Source organism: Rhinolophus sinicus, chromosome 14 (assembly GCF_057876585.1).
Source record: "Rhinolophus sinicus isolate RSI-liver-muscle chromosome 14, RSI-T2T, whole genome shotgun sequence".
NCBI classification, from domain to species: domain Eukaryota; kingdom Metazoa; phylum Chordata; class Mammalia; order Chiroptera; family Rhinolophidae; genus Rhinolophus; species Rhinolophus sinicus.
This window is the reverse complement of record NC_142514.1, coordinates 107,710,830-107,732,154: the sequence shown is the minus strand read 5'-3', so window position 1 is coordinate 107,732,154 and position 21,325 is coordinate 107,710,830. Positions and strand designations below refer to the sequence as shown.

The following is a 21,325-nucleotide window of genomic DNA, read 5'->3' as shown; positions in this document are numbered from 1 at the left end:
ATGGAGTTGCTAATGTGTGTGAATCCTTAGGTGCATGTAGTCACCCTGTGCCAACCCAGAGTGATAAATGAGTTCATGCATGCTTGGCTTGAGAATTATCCTTAGTAAGAATCTTTACAGGCAATCCAAAGGTAGTATCGTCTCTGAAAAGCCACGTGATCCTACACGTGCCTTCAAATTCCTGCTCCCTTTATGCAATAAGTAGACTGGCCCTGGGACTTATCTCAGAATAACAAGTGACTGGAGATTTCTACTGTCACCCAAGGCTTTCTAGAAGTGAATGGGAGGGGCGGCTCAAAGAAGTCTCTCCAGGACCCAAAGTACGACGTGGCCTCAGGCTGAGCAAACATAAAAATGGACAGTGTAACTCCATCCACCTGATCTGACCGCTGCTAGGTATGCCTAGCGATCTGAACTCTTTCTTGGTATCCGGAGATCCAGATAGCAAGGGACGCCCGTTATTTCCTCCAGGCCGGCAGAGGGAGCCCGGCCGCAGGGCGAAGCGGACAGCGCGTCCAGGGGGCGCAGCTTGTACTGCGCAGCCGCGGAGGGAAGGAGGCTTCGCCCACATCAGCTTCCGTCGCCGGGCGAGGGCGGTGGTGTTGATCCCGCGCGTCTCACTGCTAGGCGATGAGTGCTTCGGTCTCGGGCTGTCGCCGCCGGGCGAGAGTGTCCCGCCTCGTCTCCTTCAGCGCGACCCACCGGCTCCACAGGTGGGTTGTGTCCACGGTGCCCGTGGTGTGGAGCCGGGCCTGCGTGAGGGTGGGGCAGGTGTGAGCCCCCAGCAGTGGTAGGGGCGCCGCCGTTTCGTTCAGGAGCAGGCGGGGTTCTTTGAGCACCCGGTAACTGACAATTGGAGGTGGTCCTGGGTATGGAGCCAAGAGGCTCCAGTCGCTGGCTCTGTGACCTGAAGCAACTTTTTTTTTTTGTCCCTCACATTCACCTAGTTTAGCTCAAAGTGTTTGTAACGTTCATAGGGTTTAAATTTGCCCAGATCACACAGTGCCAGGCACATCGTACATTCTCAATAAATGTTACCTACTGTTATATGCCTGGAGTATTAGCTACTGTAACTAATAAAATTACAGCCTAGTAAGTTTTCTCCTCTTTTATCCTGGGTAAAATAAACCCAGATGTTCACTTGCGTAAGGCAGTTCTGAAAAGCAGCAGTTAGAATTTGAACCCAGGGCACTCAGATCGCTTGATGGCACCGAAGAGGTACTATTGAGGAAAGATTTGCCAGTCATTAGCAAGCTCCACTCTCAGCATCCGTTTCCGTGTCTATAAAATGAGAATAATAATTTTTACCTAACAAGATCCATCCACTCATTCCCTGCACAGTTATTGCGTCCTTGTTAGGTCTTGTAGGAAACAGGGATGCAGCAGTGATCAAACTCACCTATCTGCCTTTTGTCTGGAGTGTACAATCTGGCCAATATTTTGGAAGGTACAGTGAGATAATTTTGTGCAAAACTTTGTGAACTAGCACTCTAAACATAAGAGGTTAAGCAGGAGACTGTGAGGTAAATAATAAAGAGGGTCTTCAAAAGAAAAGGGTTGTGTAATACAAAGCTCTAACATATGAAAGTGTGAAGACTCATTAAAGAGGCAAAGATAGGACAGGTATAGGTAATAAAAATCCATTTAGAAAAGTGTTCTCTGCCTGGAGCAACAGCTGGGTATTGCAATTTAAAAGTTTCACCCGATTCAAATGCCTCTCAGTGGATTGGTGACTTTATCAGTAGGCAGTATTTGAGTCATAGTAAAGCAAGATTGTTAAAGAAGAGACTGCTAGGTCATGGAATTATTTTTTAGGACAAATGAGATTTTTATGCTTGAGAATAAGTATCTTTTGTTTGTCTTGTATGCCCTTACTTTGTTTAGCCCATGCCTAATACGCAGTAGGCACTCAGTAAATGTTTGAGTTGAAAATGGAAGGGCCTTGAGCAGATCAGTTTTTTGAAATCTTCATGTGGAACAAAAGTACTGAATTTGTTTATGTTAATTTGTATGGTACAGTAGTCAAATTAGGGGGCATACACGGGTACCTGACATAAAGCTGAATAGTGAAATCAGATTGATTTATGATTCTCCATTTGGTGAGCTAAAATAATAAACTATGAAACTTTTCAAATACTAGAACAAATAATAAATGTAGGGAACAGAGAATGTGTCTGAACTTGTGTCATGTTGACTTTTATTTTTGTCAGCCAGTATCTGAGTAATGAAGAAAACTTGAAACTGTTTGGGAAATGCAACAACCCCAATGGCCATGGGCACAATTATAAAGGTGAGAGAAAAACTGATGAAATTTTAGCCCTTTGAATAAGAGTGAAAGAGTGTTTTAGCAAATATAGTCTTAATGAGACAGAAGGTTATGGACAGAGCACTAATGCTTTGAGCCTTGAATGAGATGTTAAATAGAAATTTAAAATGAAAAGAGCTTTTGCCTTGGTTGGATGTACTTAAGTTTTTCCTTCTAATTGTCTGCTCTGTAACAGATAGTCCAAAACAATGAATACTCTAAATGATTTTTTCCTTGGCCTTAGTATACATAATGTGATACTTCTGGCACCATGTTTCATTCCAATTAGGTATCCCCGAGGCCAATGTTAAAATAGATTATATTCTTTGAGTAAATAATGACTGACAAAAAGTGAATATTGGCTAGGAATACACTGTATGACAGGAAAATAGGTTGGGTCTAAAACTCTTGTCAGCAGTGTTCCAAGAAAGTAATTAATTTATACAAGAATAAGAGACTTGATTCTTTGAAATATATAGCTAATGTCTCAAAAACAGCTATGTAAGCTATCAAGTATCACAGCATATGATACGATGAAGAAAAGACCAGAAAAAAGTGTCAGAAGGTCAGGATTTGTAGTTTAGTTACTGCCTCTTACTTGATCTATGATAGCTCTCATTTTTAGTTTGCTCACTTATCACATAATACCTAATGGTGTTTGCATGGAGCTGGGAAAAAAAAGTTATTTCTAAAGCATTCTGATTATCAAGATTTTTCAAATGCTTCATACAAGCACTTGTTAATTTTCAAAACATTGTTACTGTAAACTGTATACATTTGAGTAAAGGGATAAGAGTTTTACACCCAGTAGTAATTTTGCTTTCTTAGAGAGGTACTGCCCCAAATTGGAACAGATTAATATGTAGCTGGACTTCTGGTACATTTTCTACTTTTTTTTTTTTAATTTTATTAGGGAATATTGGGGGAACTGTGTGTTTCTCCAGGGCTCATCAGCTCTAAGTTGTTGTCCTTCAATCTTGTTGTGGAGGATGAAACTCACTGGCCCATGTGGGTATCAAACCAGCAACCCTGTTGTTCAGAGCTCGCACTCTAACCAACTGAGCCATCTGGCTGCCCCCATTTTCTTCTTTTATAGGCAGTGATCGAACAGCGTCTCGATCCTGCCTAGTGTGTCAACATCATAAGCAGAATTTACACCCTTGGCCTTGGCTAAGCTTCTTTGCTTAGCCAGAGGTCCTACTAAGCTCCTCTGTCTTGGTTAACTCTTGCTTTGGTTGATAAAAAAGATCTTAACTAAGAGGACAGATGTTTGGGGGAAAATGTAAGTATAGTTTTGCGGGGCAGAGATCTAATACTTAATGTATATTGCTAACTTGTACTTGGATGTTAATGTGTTGAAAGTCATGCTGGTTTTTTGGTATTTTGTTTCCTTTCCCATAGTTGTGGTGACAGTAGATGGAGAGGTACGTGCTGAATATATCCATGTGATTTGTACAGATTGCCGGGACTTCTTTCCGCCAACGTGATAGATTCTATGTTGAAAAATTCTGTTCAAATCAGTATTGCTTCATTGTTGGCCTTTGTGTATGGTGAGCTGCTGCCATTCCAGGCCTTTCCTCTCCCAAAGTGTCATCTTTAATGTGCTATATGTCGACAGACAGAAGAGCACTACAGTGAAAAGGATGCCTGGAGCACTTTGTGTTTCCATTTTGAGATAGATGATTGTGTCGGGGATGAAGGCAAATGTGGGCACAATTTCTGCACATTGTACAGCCTTTAGTAATTTACCAGAGGTTTAAATATGAAAAGCATATTATAGTAATATTCACCTTTGTTTATTCTTTAGATTGATCCTGTTACAGGAATGGTTATAAATTTGACTGACCTCAAAGGGTATATGGAGGTAATGGCATGTTTGGTGCTTATTTTGTGCTGTCCTCTAAGTATAATATTTGATGGCCCCCTTTTCACTTCCCCAACCAAGTATCTCCAGAGGTTCTGTGACTGTGTGAGTGGAATTAGGTGTGGGAGTAGCGAAGTGGTGGGAGGAACTACTTTTATGTTCTTCTGAAGGTGTTTAGGTGACTTAGTGGAAATTAATCCCAGTTGTATTTATAATGATGGGAATAAATATAGCATGATCGTCTTGTTGCCTTGCTGGCATATCCTGATATCCTACATTTAACAAAGTCTACTGTTCTTTCAAGATACAGCTTTCTCCTTGAAGCTTTCTTTTCCTTCTCTGAATTTTCTTTTATGCCTTTGATTATAGATTTTAACAGTACCCTGTTTTATTCACTCTAGCTTTATTATAAACTCATTAGGGCAGTTCATCATAAGGGTACACAAAAGAATGTGTTCAATAAAGAACTTAGCTGACTGTATCATTTTAGAATTCTTGTGTTGTAAGAGACCTTCGAGATTATCTAAGCCAACTTTGTCATGCCATAGATTCAGTTTGAGAGATGCTGAACAGTTAACTGACTTGCCCTAGGTCATATGGTTGGTCCTGTACAAAGTTGGAAGTAGATCCTTCTTTCCTGCTTAGTTTTTAGTATTCCATCATTTCACCTGTTTATTTAATTCTTCACTTCAGCTCTGCTCCTTACTTTTGTTCTAAAATTTGACATTTGTTTCATGAAAATGCTGTCATTGATAATCATTACTTCTTTCACATTACTTACAACCTGTGTATTCAGCAGGTTTGCCTACTTTACATCAGTGTTTGAGCTAAGTACTAGGAATGCAAGCATGCATGAGATACAGCCCTTACCACAGAGTGCTCACATTAGTTTTTCTGGGAGGTAAAGAATAATAAGTGCTCAATAAGTTGGTTGAATGAATAAGAGAATGAGTGAATGAACAAACAGCACTGCGCTCAAAGTACTTTAGGAAAGCTATTAAGACAGAGTTCTTGCATTTACTGGGGACATACAGTAGCTATACACAGAGTATTGTACAAGACAACACTATGAGAAATATGAGATGTCCCAAGCAAGCAATATAATTAAATGCACCTTTTTTAAACCACTTTGAGGGACACCACACACTCTTCATCAGTAAAAGTGGCCCATCATGTCATACAGAGTAGTTAAAAAGAACCCCATTGAAGAGGCTTCAATGGAAAAGTTGGAACCTAAACTGGAATTGAAGATAAAACAAAGATACTTATTTTCTTGATACCTGTATGGGTATCATTTGATCTGTTTTAAAGTTGTTTTAGGACTTACTCTTTTTATGTGATTCTGGTTTTGCTCAAAAAATGATTATTATTATTAAGTACTCTTCTTAGAACCATACCATATGGAAAATTAGGTTGTTTCACAAATGCTTAGGTTTTGTACAATGTATGAGGTGTGATAAAAAGATATAGTGAATGTGTAAGTAATGAAAAATTTATTACAGTAAAAGACACATTGCCATTAATCCCCCTCAAAATACTCCCCTTTGTGTTGTCGAACACACTTTTCCCATCGTTCTTGCCACTTTCTGAAGCTGTCTTTACTTTATGCTTCATCATGACAATGCTCTGTGTCATGCATCGCTTCTGGTACGGCAATTTCTGTCAAATAAAAATATTACAGTGTCCTCATCCATCTTATTCACTGGATCTGGCACCATGCGACTTCTGACTCTTCCCCAAAGTCAAAATGACCATGAAAGGTAAACGTTTTGAATCACTTCAGGACATCGAGGCAGCCACAGCAGTGTAAAGACACTCACAAAAGAGGACTTCTAGAACTGCTTTAAAAACTGGCAAGAATGATGGGATAAGTGTGTTCGAAGCGAGGGTCAGTATTTTGAGGGGGATTAATGGCAATGTGTCTTTTACTGTAATACATTTTTAATTTAATCATTCACTGTATTTTTTGATCACACCTTGTAGCTAAAAGCAAAACCAGAAAGAATAAGCAAATTACAATTCTTGCCATCGACAAAGGAATACATTATGTTAATATATATAATAAGCATTAGGAAGCAGTAGTCTTTATGTATTTATTTTTATTCTAAGAGCCCAAGATAATTCTTAAATTACTCCTTATAGCAGAAATTTAGAATTACTAACATAATTTCAGTCTTAGTCTGCTTTAGAAAATGTAGTACTCACTGGATATTGTCCTAATGACATTGTGTCATTGTCTTGAAGGTGAGACTGTCATGGAGAAGTATTTCTGGTAACTTTATGGATAGAATGCAAAAAGTGTTAAACTGAATTCTGAATCACAATGGCTTGTTATCTCCAGTGAATTACCTACTTTTTAGTTTCTTAACCTCCTTGTATTCAGTAAGAAGATAACCAGTCATTATAGACAGCTTACTTGTTTCACAACTTGGAACTTTCTGAGATTGCTTGGTAAGACACAGATAAAGTAGTTACAAATATTGAGTTAGTGGCTGAATGATAAGTTTTAGAGGCAGAGGTGGAACACTTTGGAATTTGAATCAAAAATGGAATTGATGGTTTTCCTTTTTTTTGTCTATAGGAGGCAATTATGAAGCCCCTTGATCATAAGAATCTGGATCTGGATGTGCCATACTTCGCAGATATTGTAAGGTGAATGTGACTATCTTACCTTATATAGACAGAAAGAAAGAAAAATTGACTTTATCGTTTTATCTGATTACTGTGATTTCTAAAGTTTTAGTTTAATGATGTCTTTTAAAACTAGAATTTTCTGTTCTCTGTAAATAGTAAGTAAACATGAAATTTTATTTATTTGTTTTTTTCATCTTTTTTCCTTTTCTTCTACAGCACAACAGAAAATGTAGCTGTATATATCTGGGAAAACCTCCAGAAATTTATTCCTGTGGGACTTTATAAAGTAAAAGTATATGAAACTGACAACAACATTGTAGTCTATAAAGGAGAGTAGCCCTTAAGGGTTAATACTATAGAAAGATTTAATTTCCATATTTGAAAACTATCTTTATCCCTTTGGACTATTAAGAAGTCATCGCATAATTATTGTACCTCCACATTGTGTTCCAGAGTGCCTGATTTATTGAAATCATTGTGAGTAAAACTTGTTTTAAATTCAAATCTATTTTAAAACCAAATTTGTAATGTATCCCGAGTATTACTTAGAGAGTCTTTTTGTATATATTAAAAATCACTTCATTTCAGCAAACTGTTTTGGTGTAGTGAAACCGGACGACAACTGAGTCCAGGGCCTGTGCTGCCTGCGCAGCTCAGCCAATAGACCGACACAGGAGTTGGATCATAGCATAAGTGTTTATTATCAGAGCACCGGTGGTGTGGGTAGGCAACGGGTTAACACCTCCAAAAACTGCCGTAACCTTCTCAATCGGCTTGGGGTATTTAAGGAAAAATCTGGGGTTCCTCCAGAGGCTATGTGACGTTTCCAGGGGTCTGTGTGGAGCCTTCCTTCTGGCCACATGATTCTCTGGTGGAGTCAGCAACCCAGGAACAATGAGGGAGTAGCCTGGAAAGAATTCTAGACCACTGAGATTGTGACCAGTAAGCCCAAGGGTATTCATCGTAAATTTCAGGGTAATTTTCTGAAACAGGAGACTGGGTGGGACGGGACATTCCGAGCTCAAGCCGCAGTGGGATGATCTATTGTTAAGCTATAGGTAGGTCAAGGAAAGATGAGGCCAGGGACGTGTAGAGGCCTCTGCTGTGAGGGTCCCAACTGGGCCCTGTTTCAGTAGAACTGTTTGAAAGCAAAAGTAATAAATTTTTGTTTTGTCATTATATCATTTTTAGTATTTATCTTTTTCTGGTATAATACAAATTGCAGAAATGTTTATTGGAAGACTTATAGTAGGTGAATCTTATAAAAAATTAAAATACAGGTGACCACAAAGTTTGGAAACATAGACTACATATATTTCTTGATAGATTGAGCTCCTTTGATTACTTCTTCCAGGCTGTGCTATAGGCACACGTTTATTCATTGAAAATCAGAAATCATCTGAGACATCGCATTGTAGATGGATATACAAAGATTGATGGAAATGCTGCTTGAGTGCACATTGTTCCTTGCAGTTTTGCACAGCTTATTATTGAACTATGAATTGCTAATGAGGAACAGCACATTGAACATCTCATAGAATATCAACCAGCTACATATTATGCATATTTATGTTTCCAGACCTTATGGCTACCTGAACAATTTTAACTCGGAAGACTGAAGAATAATCACATATCTTAAATCCTGTTAAAATAATCAACATGAAAAGGATATATCGCTCTGAAAGCATCTCTTGTATACAGTTTTTCCTAACTGATTTCGTTTTGTTCTGATCATAAAACTTACCTGCTTAAATTGAACCATATTCTTGGCATTTGTCTCGTATCTTTTCCTCATGACTAAATCCTCAAGAATGTATTCGCTTACTTTGCACAAAGAACTTGTTCCCTCTTGGGTTCTCGTTTGTATTCTAAACTTTTTACATATAGGGTTTTATTTTTCTGTCCACATGAGAACTAGTACACAATGGATTCTCAGAATGTTGCCGCCTGAAAATAGTGAAAGGACGTGCACAGTGATTATACTAGAAAAATTTTCAAAGGAGTACACTTTTATTTTGGAGAGTTAGTAACTGCAGGAATTTTCGGATAAATTTTGACAGTAATACAATGCCCACTTAATTAAATTTGATACTGGTTTTAGTTATCCTACACAATTTTTATGTTACTTACGTATATTTTGTATCGATTACTAGAAAGGCAAGGTAGCTATAATTTATTAAGGCATTTTATGTTTTAATTCGCACAAATACCATGCAAGGTGGGTGTTATTCCTATTTTGCAGATGAGAAAATTAAAATTGAGTGAGTGTAAGATACTTGCCTAGGATCACTCAGCCAACAAATTGCAGACAGTGTTTCACACTCAGGGTCTGTCAGACTCCCAAACACAGACTAAGAAAAGGATAATGTGTGTATATTTCAAGATTTTTTTTTAATCCCCCAATTTGTAGATCTGGTATCATATTAGAAAAGCATTTTTCTAGTAACGTGTACACTGCAAGTGTTTGTTGTTCACGAGTTGCTTCAAGATAACATTTTCTTTTCTACTTAATCTCCTTAGAAAAGTAAGAGTTCTTCCCTCCTCTCTCCCTCCCTCCCTCTCCCTCCCTCTCCCCCTCCCTCTCCCCCTCCCTCCCTCCCTCCCTCCCTCTCTCCCTCCCTCTCTCCTCCCCCACCCTCTTTCTTTCACTTGAGTAGATAAGTGAAGGACCAAAGATAGCATATAGGAGATTTTCTTCTAAGTCTCCCTAGAACCTGCTATCAGAGACCTTACCCAGCTATACTGTAATTGTTGCTTTTCCTTTTTGTTTTTTCACAGCCCTGAATTCCTTGTGGCCAAAGTATTCTAAGTAGAGTATCTGGTAACTAGTACTCAGTAGTTTTTTGTTGATTAAATAAATGACTGGCATATTGGTAGAAACTAGTGTAATTTTATAGTGCCTCCTACATAATGGACACTTGGTAAGTATTTTTGGAATTGAATAACATGAAAGTTTTGAGGTTTGAATTCTAGTCCCAGTGCTGTTACTATTCATTTGTGTCACTTTCATCTCAGAGCGTCAGAGATGAATGCTTGGACTTACGCCCATTCTTAGATTTTGTATCTTGATGATTTTAAACATCAAATGAGTAAACATTAATTTAGAAAAGGAAAAAGATTATTATGGGGCACTAAGGTTTAGAAAAGTTTAGTAGAGGAGGTAAGTCCTGAATAGTACTTAAAGTGATGGGGTAGGAAGGGTGGTGGTTTGGAATTCAAGAGAAAAGGTAAAATTTCATTAGGTTACTAGGGTGGGAATGTACAAAGTATATTTGGGATATAGTGAATACATTAATCTTGAGAGTTGTGATGAGGTATGAGCATGTAATGGGAAGTTAGCTTGGAAATACAGGATGGGGACAGCCTGGGGGGCCTTGAATATATCAGTTTGGTTTTTATCCTTTAAGGAATAGGGAGCTGTTGAAGTTTTGTTTGTTTGATTTTTGTTTTTTTGTTTTTAAAGAATTCTGTACTTTTTTGTTTGTTTGTTTTGTTTTTTTATTGGGGAAGGGGAACAGGACTTTATTGGGGAACAGTGTGTACTTCAGGACTTTTTTCCCAAGTCAAGTTGTCCTTTCAGTCTTAGTTGTGGAGGGTGCTGTTCAGCTTCAAGTTGTTGTCTTTTCAGTCTTAGTTGTGGAGGGTGCAGCTCAGCTCCAGGTCCATTTGCCGTTGCTAGTTGCAGGGGGCACTGCCCACCATCCCTTGTGGGAGTCGAAACCGGCAACCTTGTGGTTGAGAGGACGCGCTACAACCAACTGAGCCATCTGGGAGCTCAGCGGCAGCTCAGCTCAGGGTGCCGTGTTCAATCTTAGTTGCAGGGGGCAGAGCCCACCATCCCTTGCAGGACTCGAGGAATTGAACCGGCAACCTTGTGGTTGAGAGCCCACTGGCCCATGTGGGAATCGAACCGGCAGCCTTCGTAGTTAGGAGCACGGAGCTCTAACCACCTGAGCCACTGGTGCGGCCCCTGTTTGTTTGATTTTTAAAGTAGATAACCAGTTAGACAAAGGGAAGCAGGGAAACCAGTTGCAAAGTTATTGTGGGGATCTGGACATGAGGTGATGGGTACAGGAGCTTGGTGGTGCTTTGGAAATGGAGCAGTAGAGCTAAGATTGTGCAGTGCCTCCTGTGGTGTCAGGCATTTTGCTACGGACTTTCTATATTACCTCACTTTATCCCTATGACCACTCTGCAGAGTGAGTGTATTGGTATCTACTGCTGCATAACAAATTATCTCAAACATAGCTTAAAACAACCACATTTATTATCTCACAGTTTTAATATGCCAGAAATCTGGATGTGGCTTAGTTCAGGGTCACTCTGAAGGCTGCAGTCATCTCAAGGTTTGACGGGGAAGGATCGGCTTCCTGGCTTGTGGTTGTTGGCAGGATACAGTTCCTCTCGGGGTTGTTGGATTGAAGCCTCAGTTTTTCCCTCCCTTTCTTGACATGTGGTCCTCTTCATAGAGCAGCTCACAACATGGCAGCTTGCTTCATCAGAGTGAGCAAGTAAGAGGGCAAAGGAGAGAGAGAGAGAGAGAGAGAGAGAGAGAGAGAGAGACAGACAGACAGACAGACAGACAGACAGACAACGCGCACGCACTAGCAACATGGCAGTCAGTCTTGTAACCTAGTCACTTTTCTTTTTGTTACCTAGAAGCAAGTCTCTAGATCCATCCATCCCACACTCAAGGGGAGGAGATGACACATATTGCTAGTGTGTAAAATGGGACGTGGAGAATAGATGAGGCCAGACAGGTAGGCAGGGAGTATATAACATGCTCTTTTTGACCCCACGGGAATAAGTAAAGCACGTTTCATTTTGCAGGAGTAAAATATCAGAGCAACAGTAGTTTCCAGTGGGAATGGTGTGGCCTGTGGGTAGATAAATATAAATCTTTGAAGCATGATTCTTGAAATTAAAACCAATTCTAAGGTGAGAAGTGATAATAGCAAACTGGCACTTTAAGAAAACTGACCCGGGATCTGGGAGGTCTATGGATGGAGCTGGGCTTCCTGTTACTCTCTAGGCCTGACTTCCTGTTAAAACTTTATGGTTCTAACTTCCTGTGTGGGGGTGTGAAGGGGGGGCGGTATATATAGGGGCCATATTGGGAGAGGGGTGGAACGCTGCACGTGGGCAGCCTGCCTGAGGAGTGTGTTCTCACACTGCTGCGGTGGTTTTGCTTTTTCCTTTTCGCTTGGGAAATTTTGTCCAGCCCCGTCAACAGAAGAAGAATTATATTGATCGTATCGCTGTGAACAGAAAGACGAGAACTCAGCAATCATTTGTATTGCCTAAGTTGATGTAGTTACCACCAATGGGTTATAAAAATGTTCAGAATAATATGATCAGTTGTGTTAGTGGATCAGATGTGTCCACTAAGAGACTGGATCTATGATAACTGTTTTCTTTCTTAAACTCCAGACTTTTACATTCGTCCTGGAAATGGAATTATCTTAAAGATGGGAAACAGATTGTGTTCATTATGCTTTTGTTATGTCGGGGATATTTTTAGCCTCCCTTGCACATACAAAAATCATTGTTAGTTTCACACAATTTAACTTTACTGCAAGATTCTGTTGCAAGACACTTTTGGAACGTGTCCCAGATAAACAGTCTCCACATAGCTGCAGGGAGAACTGCTATCAACACAAAAGGAGGGCAAGGTAGTTCTTGCATTGGAGGATTTTCAAGTGGCCTTTATGTTTCGAGTAGCTCCTTTGTTGGTCTGTGTCATTCAAAATCCACCCACGTACTCCCACCAGTATTGTGTCACCATTGAAACAAGAGTATTATCATTAAAAAAAATTAGAACACTCTTCTGTCTTTTTTATTGTGGTGGTTTGCTAAAGAAATAACATCGCAGGCTTGTATTCTTAAAAATGCCCAAGAAATAAGTCCTCGGTATTTCAGCCCAAATTCACCTTCATTCAACCAGTTTATCAATCAGTGAAAATTCCCAATTTAGTGTGGTAATAAGTCTGAACTAAGTTGAAAAACCCTTTTCACTTTTCACAAATATCTTACTAAATATGAGCATTGTGGCCAATAACAACCTGAAGATATAGAAGGGCTAGTGTTGTCTTTTACCTTTTAAAGTTTTATTTACCCACAGATAGAACCATACTTAGATGGGTAGGTGGTTGTCTTGTGGGCATTTCAAACTTAACATTCCCAAAATGAATTTCTGATTTCTCCTTCAAAATTTACTCTTTCACCAGTCTTCCCTAAAAATGCCACTACTATCCATTCATTTTTTCAAGAAATGCCATTTCTATCCATACAAGCTAGAAATCTGGGAGTTGTCCTTAATTCCTACCTTTTACCTCTAATCCATCAGAAAGTTCTACTGGTGCTACCTTGAAAATATATAATTTTGTCTGTCTTTACATTTCCAATGTCACCACCCCATCCAAACTGCCACCATTTCTTGTCTGGGTTACTGACATGGCCTCTTAACTGGCCTGTTTCCACTTTGGGTCTCTTTCATACTCCTGTCAGCATCCCTCCTCCTCCCACCACGTAACCCCTTAAAAAGCTTCCTCTTGTTTTTAAAATACAGCCCAAGCTCTTCCCACTAGCGTGCCATGCCCTGTGTGATCCAGCCACTGCCTACTTCCCAGCCTCAAGCTGTTGACTATGTTTTGGTCACATTGGTCACTGTTCTCAAGTCCTAAAGCACATGGATTTCATTCCTGCGTCAAGATCTTTGCATTTTCTGCCTGTTAAACAGAAACCTTTAAGCCTGAAAGTTGTGAGAAAAAAAAAAAAAAGGCTTTATTGTTTATTGAGCCACAGGCCAGAAAAAGGGCCAGGGCCTGGAGCACGCATTCTAAACCACCAGCAGCAGCAGGGCTAGGTGGAGAAGGTACCACATCCCCTGTCCTGGGATTGAAAGGGACTCTTTTATATAATGAGTTTGGGGAAGAAAAATGTAAGTTGTTTTGAAAGAATTTACATGGGCTATAGGTAAAGGGGGCGGGAAAAGGTGAAGGAAGGTTCTGGGATAGGTGGATAGTCGGTAAGGAAAAAGTATTTGATGCTTCTGGATTGGTTGTGGGCAACTGTCTGGAAAGTTCATGGATAAACAGGATGTGGTCTAGTGGTAGGCTGTTCTTTCTAGATTACTGCCTGGAAGTTGAGTCACAGTTTCAACATGCTATCAGGAATGTGAGTCTTCTGTTGGTTTCAGTCTGCAGCTGCTAACTGATTAATCTTCCTTATCTCTTCATCCAGCCTGCTGTAATTTAAGGCATTTCAGAATTTTTCTCTTGTGATGCCCTTCTGCCTGGAATGCTGTGCCTATCCCCTGCCCCATCTCTTCGTAAAACCTATCACTCTTCAGATCCCAGTCTAAATGTTGCCCTCTTGATCACCTTGTATAGGTAGAAATCCTCTTTACTTTTTATTATAATACCTATACACTCCTTATCTTGCAGGTTTAAAATGTGTTTATATATATATATATATATATATATATATATATATATATATATATATATATATATATATATTTCTTTTGTCTTATTGATTTGCATACTAGTTTATTGTCCGTCCCAACCACAAGAATGTGAACTTCATTAGGGTCAGAACCTTGACTTTTTTTTTTTAAGTGCGAAGGGTTTTATTTTTATTTTTATTTTATTAGTTTCAGGTGTACAAAACAATGTAATAGTTAGACATTTATCATTTATATCCCTCACACAGTGATAACTCCCCTTCCCCCATCCACTACCCTTCTGACATCGCATACAGCCATTACATTTCCACTGTCTGTATTCCTAATGCTGTACTCCGCTTCTTGTAACTGTATATATATGTATATATATATATATGTATGTAATTGTAGTTGACATTCATTATTGTTCAGCTTCAGGTGTACAGTGCAGTGATCAGACATCTACATCATCCCTGAGGTGGTCTCCCTAATGAGACAAGTGTCCATCGGATACCCTACAAAATCTTTACAACATTATTGATTACATTCCCCAAATTGACTTTCGTATCCCCATGGCAATCTTGTGGTTTCTGGCAACCCTCAGTTTTTCCTCTGTGTCTCTGAGACTGTTTCTAATTAGTTCATTCATTTATTCTTTTCTTTAGATTCCACATATAAGTGAGATCATATGATATTTGTCTTTCTCTGTCTGACTTATTTCACTTAACATAATGTTCTGTAGGTCCATCCATATTGTTGCAAATGATAAGATTTCATTCTTCGTTATGACTGTGTAATACTCCATTGTATAAATGTACCACAGTTTCTTAATCCAGTCATCTACCGATGGACATTTCGGTTGTTTCCAGGTCTTGGCTATTGTGTATAGCGCTGCAATAAACATAGGGGTGCATAAATTTTTTCGAATTAGAATTTTGGATTTCTCCGGATAGATACCTAGGAGTGGAATTGCTGGGTCATAAGGTAGTTCCATTTTCAGTTCTTTGAGATACCTGCATACTGTTTCCATAGTGGCTGCACCAATCTGCAATCCTACCAACAGTGCACAAGGGTTCTCTTTTCTCCACAGCCTCGCCAGCACTTTGTTGTTTGTTGATTTATTGATGATAGCCATTTTGCCTGGGGTGAGGTGGTATCTCATTGTGGTTTCATTTGCATTTCTCTACTGATTAACGAGGTTGAGCATTTTTTCATGTCTGTTTGCCATTTGTATGTCCTTTTTAGAAAAATGTCTCTTCATGTCCTCTGCCCATTTTTTAATTGAGTTGTTTGTTTTTTTGCAGTTGAGTTGAGTGAGTTTTTTTATAAATTTGTCTGTCTTATTCAGTCTTGTTTCCCCGAGGACCTAGCCCAGTGCCTGCTACACAGCAGGTGCTGAATAATTAGTTATTGAATGAATGAAAGTACCTGCCGTCTCTAAAGAACTCATTGAAGCTAGTGTTGTTCTTTATGTGCTTCAGCTTAGAGAACATCATAAAATAAAATCCCCTAAGTATTCCTCCAAACCTATTTATCTGGCTAACTGTAGCTTCCTGGGATCTTTTCCATTTTCGTTTGTGGGTAAAATTTGTTTTAGTCCCCTGCTACTAATTTAAGAAAAACAAGAATTCTGAAGCAGGGGCCTTTCAATAAACTACCATCCTCAAGACCACACCATCATTGTTCGCAGCCCTCACTTCGGGGCTCACTGACAAGATACTCCCTTTATAGCAGGAGAAACAGTGGAGATGGGTGCATAGTTATTGTCCCAGCCTCAGGGGAGTAGGTTGACCCAGGCAGAGAGGGCCTCAGCTGGTCCTGCAGAGAATGCTTTTAATCTTGCCAGCTGTTTGGCCTCTGAAAACAGGGTTCCTTGTGGAATGCAGAACTGAACTCCTCTGTGGCAACACTGAGGCGATGTGTGTTCTTCAGCAAACAAGGGCCCGATTTGTTGCCATAATAACCCTTAATCTCAAAGTACAAGGGGGAAAGTCAAGGCTCCATCTTGAAGGTGGAAACTGTTTTGAAGAGGAAAAAAGTGCACCCTAATCAGGTTGTGGGGTGTAATATATTCCAGGAGATTGTGTTGATGTCTGTGCAGTTAAGTAACTTGTGGTTTTTGGCACTTGTTGGCTTGTTGTGAATTAACATTATGCCAGCCCTTAGTCTTGTGTGTCAGTCACCACACTCCCTAAGGCAAGTCTTAGCTCTGTTTCACTGGGAAGGAATCGGGTTTAAGGAGATTAAGAATCTTATTCAAAGTCACTCAGTAAGTGAAAGAGCTGGGATTTGAACCTAAGCCTGTTTGGTGTGGGGACAGAGCCAGGAGTGCAGTTTCCACACTTTCAGCCACACGTGGAAAGGTGCTGGCTCAGGTAGTAAATGGCCATCAACTGTGATTGGATGGCCGTCAGCTGTAACCAGTGAGCCACTGGCCACTAGTATAACGGCTGTGGCTATGCTAGCAAAAATGGGGGCTAGCAAGAAGATGGTGGCTGAGCTAGCAAGAGTGGATTGCAGCTAGCAAGTGGGGTTGGATGCCAGAGAGAAGTGGATGGCAGGTTGCAGATCATGTGGGTCCTGCTTCTTGTGTCTCCAACCCAGCCGCCAGCGAGACTATAGTGGTATGACTCCCCTATGTATGGCTCCGTGGGTGTTCCTTTTTGGCCTTACCTTATCATGCGTTCTTATGTGTGGGGAATGCGACCAGAGACCCGCATGCCACCCTGCATGACATTGTTTTAAAAAGAAAACCACGCTTAACAATTAATATACCAATTTTAAAAAATTTCCCAAGCTCTTTGAATGTACTTTGTCTACATATTTAGTTATTTTAGCCAAAGGCTTTTTGAGTTTGTTGGACTCAAGCATCTGGTCTAAAGTTATTTTTAAATATAGGTTATATATGTAGCATAGATACATAGTAGATATTTTTGCATATGTTAAATTATTTCCCACTTATATCAGCTGTATATATATATTCATTTTATTTATGTGGGTGTAACTTATATAAAAGTGGGGTAGGGGTGGTCCATTTGTTCTAATTTCACTGCTGAGCCACATTCAAAGAAATACAGTCCAGCATTCAAGTAAAATAAATCTAATTTTCATTTGTATATCTTGAAGAACATTAAGAGAGAACCAATGTGGGGACAGAGCCAGGAGTGCAGTTTCCAGGCTCTCACCCTCACATGGAAAGGTGCTGGCTCAGGTAGTAAATGGCCATCAACTATGACTGGATGGCCGTCAGCTGTGGCTAGTTGGCCATCAGTTGTAACCAGTGAGCCATTGGCCACTAATATTACTGCTGTGGCTACGCTAGCAGCAAATGGGAGGCTAGCAGGAAGATGGTGACTGAGCTAGCAAGAGCGGATTGCAGCTAGCAAGTGAAGTTGGTTGGCAGAGAAGTGGATGGCAGGTTGTGGATCATGTGGCTCCTGCTTCCTGTGTCTCCAACCCAGCCGCCAGAGAGAATATAGTGGTATGACTCCCCTATCTATGGCTCCATGGGTGTTCCTTTTTGGCCTTGCCATGTCCTGCGTTCTTGTGTGGGGAGCAGGAGCTGAGATCCTACATGACAACCAGTTTGTAACTGAGGCTGGGTTTGAGAAATCCCCTAGCCTCTCCTTTCCATCTACAGAGGCTGAAAGCTTCTTTCTATCTCACCCCCCACAATACTCAACCCAAATTTTATTTTTACTCTTTCTTCCCCCACCCACTCTCCTGACTCAGCTCTTTATTCCATAGAATAATTTAACCCCTTTAGCCATTATTCAGATTCTCGGGGAAGACAGAGAGCCTAGGAGCTGACCCTGAAGGCTAGAAGACATTCTGCCTCGAAGCTTGAAGGATGGAGGTGGTGGTAGGGCTAGAGGGAGAAAAATTGTGGAAAGTTAGACATTAGCCATTTGTTACAGCAGTTACAAATTAGTAATTATAGTCCTTGTTATAGGCACCATTTTATTTGCACATGTTTATGTTGTTGTAATACTTGACTTTCAGTGTATCATTTGTGATGCTTTTTTAGGCATTAAATAATTACACGTATGTAGTGCATACTTGATGGCAGGTACTATTCGAGGTGCTTTATTTATAGTAACTGATTTAATATCAACACAACAACCTATGAGGTAGCTACTATTTTTCTCCCCATTTTAGAGATGAAGAGACCAAGGCACACAGAAGTTAAGTAACTTTATAAGGTCCCTCAACTACTAAGGGGACCTTATATGAAGGTCCCCCAATCAAATGAAATTGAACCCAGGCAGTCTAGGTTCAGAGTTTAGACTTTAAAAATAATCACCAAGCTCTCTCTATTATGAAATAATAAAGCTTTACTTGGTAGTATTTTCAACACTTACTTTACAAAGTAATGTGGGTATTGACAGACAGTAAGATACTGTCTAAATTTTCTGCCTGTTCTGAATTTCTTCCTGCTTTGAATGGTTGGTGTTATGGTTGGATCATTGACCAGGTTTGAGACTTTTGAGGTAATGGGATTCGCAAGACATCAATTTTCTTTCCTACTTTCTCAGAATGAATTATGATGGGTAGGCAATTGCTGCTTCTAACAGAGAATAAGAATGCATTACATTCACAAAACATGAAGCTGCAAACAAGAAAACACAATACCAGAAGAACAAGGTTGTTAAAAAAAGAAAAAAAACTGAAAAAAAACCAACAAGGTTGGGCAAGTGAGTATGGGAGTGACAAACATTCTGTTGTTCCTCTCTTCACTGTGCATGAATGAGGTTATATCCTGTGGGCTTCCTTGCAGTGCCTGCGTGCATTTTTGTTTCCTTTTGGTGCATCGCTTTTCTATTAGGATCAGGAGGTTGATGACAAATATGAGGCTCAGGATTAGCTATTCTGAGAGTGTGCCTATGTGTATTTCTGTAGACCCTTCCTCTTATTCTGCCACCCACCCTGCTTGCCACTTACTGGACTCACCTAAGGAGTGACCAAGGATGGCAAATACCTGGAGTCTTTAATTCCTGTGCTGCTTCAATCCTGCCTCCTGAGCCCAAGGAAGGTAACACCTGTTGAGTGCACCACTCTATTTTTGAGCCTGGATTTTGCTTCAGAACTCTCTGTAACAGTGCTCCCAGCAGCCTCTGTCAGTCAGATACAGCATTAAGAGAACACCTACTTACCATCTCTGACTAGACCCGTAGAACTAGGTCTGGCTAGGACAGAAAAATCAAAATTGAGACCTGGGAGAGGGCTGAGATACCTGCGCCAGCCCTTTACCTAACATGAAAAAAACTGAGGCAGAAGAAGGCAAAGCCACTTGTTTAAGGTCACCTTTCTACTTTGCAGCAGCACTGGAATTTATTAATAACAGGTTTCCTGCCTCCTAATCCAGCAGTCTTGCTCAGTTACCTCTGTACCGCTTGTCTGAACTCAGCTACCCAGATTTCTTTGAGTCTAAAAGTTTTCCAGCTTCAGAGAGTATTTTTGCTGGGGCTGCAATATTTGTCACACCTTCCACATTGAACATGAGACGGGGGCCAGGTGGCACCATTAAAGCTAAATATGAAACTTGTTTCTAGCTTGCTGGGTCAGGACTCACTGCAGTTTCTCTTGGACATGGCAGCAGAGAGGTGGGGCATGTAGCCTGCTTGTTGCATCTGCAAGGGGCACCTATACCCCTGTCCTTGTCATATGACCCAGGGAGCCACTTGTCTCAGGGCATCTCAGGTGATGCAGGAGCTGCTCAGGGAGCCCTTAGCGTGTCCTGGTTAAGAGTGCAGACTCTGAAGTGGCATAGACCACACTCTTTAAACCCAGCTTCCCTACTTACTCACTGAGTGACTTTGGGCAAATGATTTCTCTCTCCCTGAGTGTCCTCATCTGTAAAGTGGCTGTATCTTAAAGGGTTGTTATGAGGATTAAATGAGACAATGCATGTAAAGTGCTTAGCACAGTGCCTGGCAGATACTAATAGTAGCCTCAAGTGATGTCACAGAAAATGGTGGAACAAGACGCTCCAAGAATTGGTCCTGCCACCGAACAACTATTAAGCTGGCAAAAACTGTCAGAGTCAACCTTTTCAGAACTCCAGAATCTAATTTTTAAGAACCTCACATCTATTAAGGGAATGCTTAATGAAGAAAGAGCCTGCTAAATTTTGACATTTAAGAAAATCGGGTCACTGGCTGACTGCTGCGATAACAGGAAAGAGACTTCAGTTCCCACACACAAGAATGTAAAAACTGTTTAGAAAAGTCACTAAAAAATGGGTGACTGCACCCTTCAACAAGCAACAACGGCATACCATAGGGAGAAGGAAGAATCTGATTTCCACAGCTACCACATTACAAAATTTAAAATGTCCAGTTTTCAAAGAAATAAAAGACCTACAAAATAGGAAAGTATGACCTATTACAGGGAAAAAAAAAGAAATTGACAGAAACTGTCCCTGATAAGGCCAGTCATCAGATGTCGGCATCCTGGAATTTAGTATAATTATTAAAAGAAAAGTTTGTTGGTTATTACAGGAAATACCATGCTTTCTTTTGGTTTTACATTATATGAAGAATAATTTAAATATTTTGCCCATTTCTCTTAGTGGAAATTACCATTAGAGGGAAAATTACCAGTTTGCACTTGAGGGAAATTAAAATTGAGAAAATTTTACCCTTAGAGCTGGCCTTGAAAACATACACACTCACCATTCTATTAATTTTTGAATGCTCACATAAAAGAATAAAATTAGATAACATTCTCGGGGTGGCTGGATGGCTCAGTTGGTTAAGAGCACGTGCTCTCAACAAGGTTGCTGGTTTGACCGGCGCCCCCCTCTCCCCCGCCCCCAACTAGATTGAAAACGGCAACTGGACTTGGAGCTGAGCTGTGCCCTCCACAACTAAGATTGAAAGGATAGCAACTTGACTTGGAGCTGATGGGTCCTGGGGGGGGGGGGGGGACGGGACAAAAAAACACAAAAACACAACTTTTCCCCAATAAAGTCCTGTTCCCCTTCCCCAATAAAATCTTTTAAAAAAAGAAAACTAGATAACATTCTCTATATTTTAAGTTAATGATTAGACATTTTAATGTGACACATTCATTACTC

At 40.2% G+C, this 21,325-nt stretch overlaps 1 protein-coding gene across 4 annotated transcripts; it reads left to right on the top strand.

The window, feature by feature from the left end:
* The first annotated feature begins 333 nt into the window (after positions 1-333).
* PTS (6-pyruvoyltetrahydropterin synthase) lies at positions 334-8,566 on the top strand. Of its 4 annotated transcripts, none has more exons than XM_019715329.3 (6): positions 334-713; positions 2,215-2,290; positions 3,707-3,729; positions 4,113-4,175; positions 6,751-6,821; positions 7,020-8,566. In XM_019715329.3, exons 1-6 carry the CDS (start codon positions 399-401, stop codon positions 7,138-7,140), a joined length of 669 nt encoding a protein of 222 aa, XP_019570888.2. In that variant the 5' UTR covers positions 334-398; the 3' UTR covers positions 7,141-8,566. The 4 variants fall into 4 exon arrangements, with proteins under 4 accessions (XP_019570888.2, XP_019570889.2, XP_019570892.1 ...); XM_019715330.3 differs by having other exon boundaries at positions 384-713; positions 4,113-4,169; XM_019715333.3 differs by having other exon boundaries at positions 533-713; positions 2,211-2,290.
* The last annotated feature ends 12,759 nt before the right edge of the window (positions 8,567-21,325 follow it).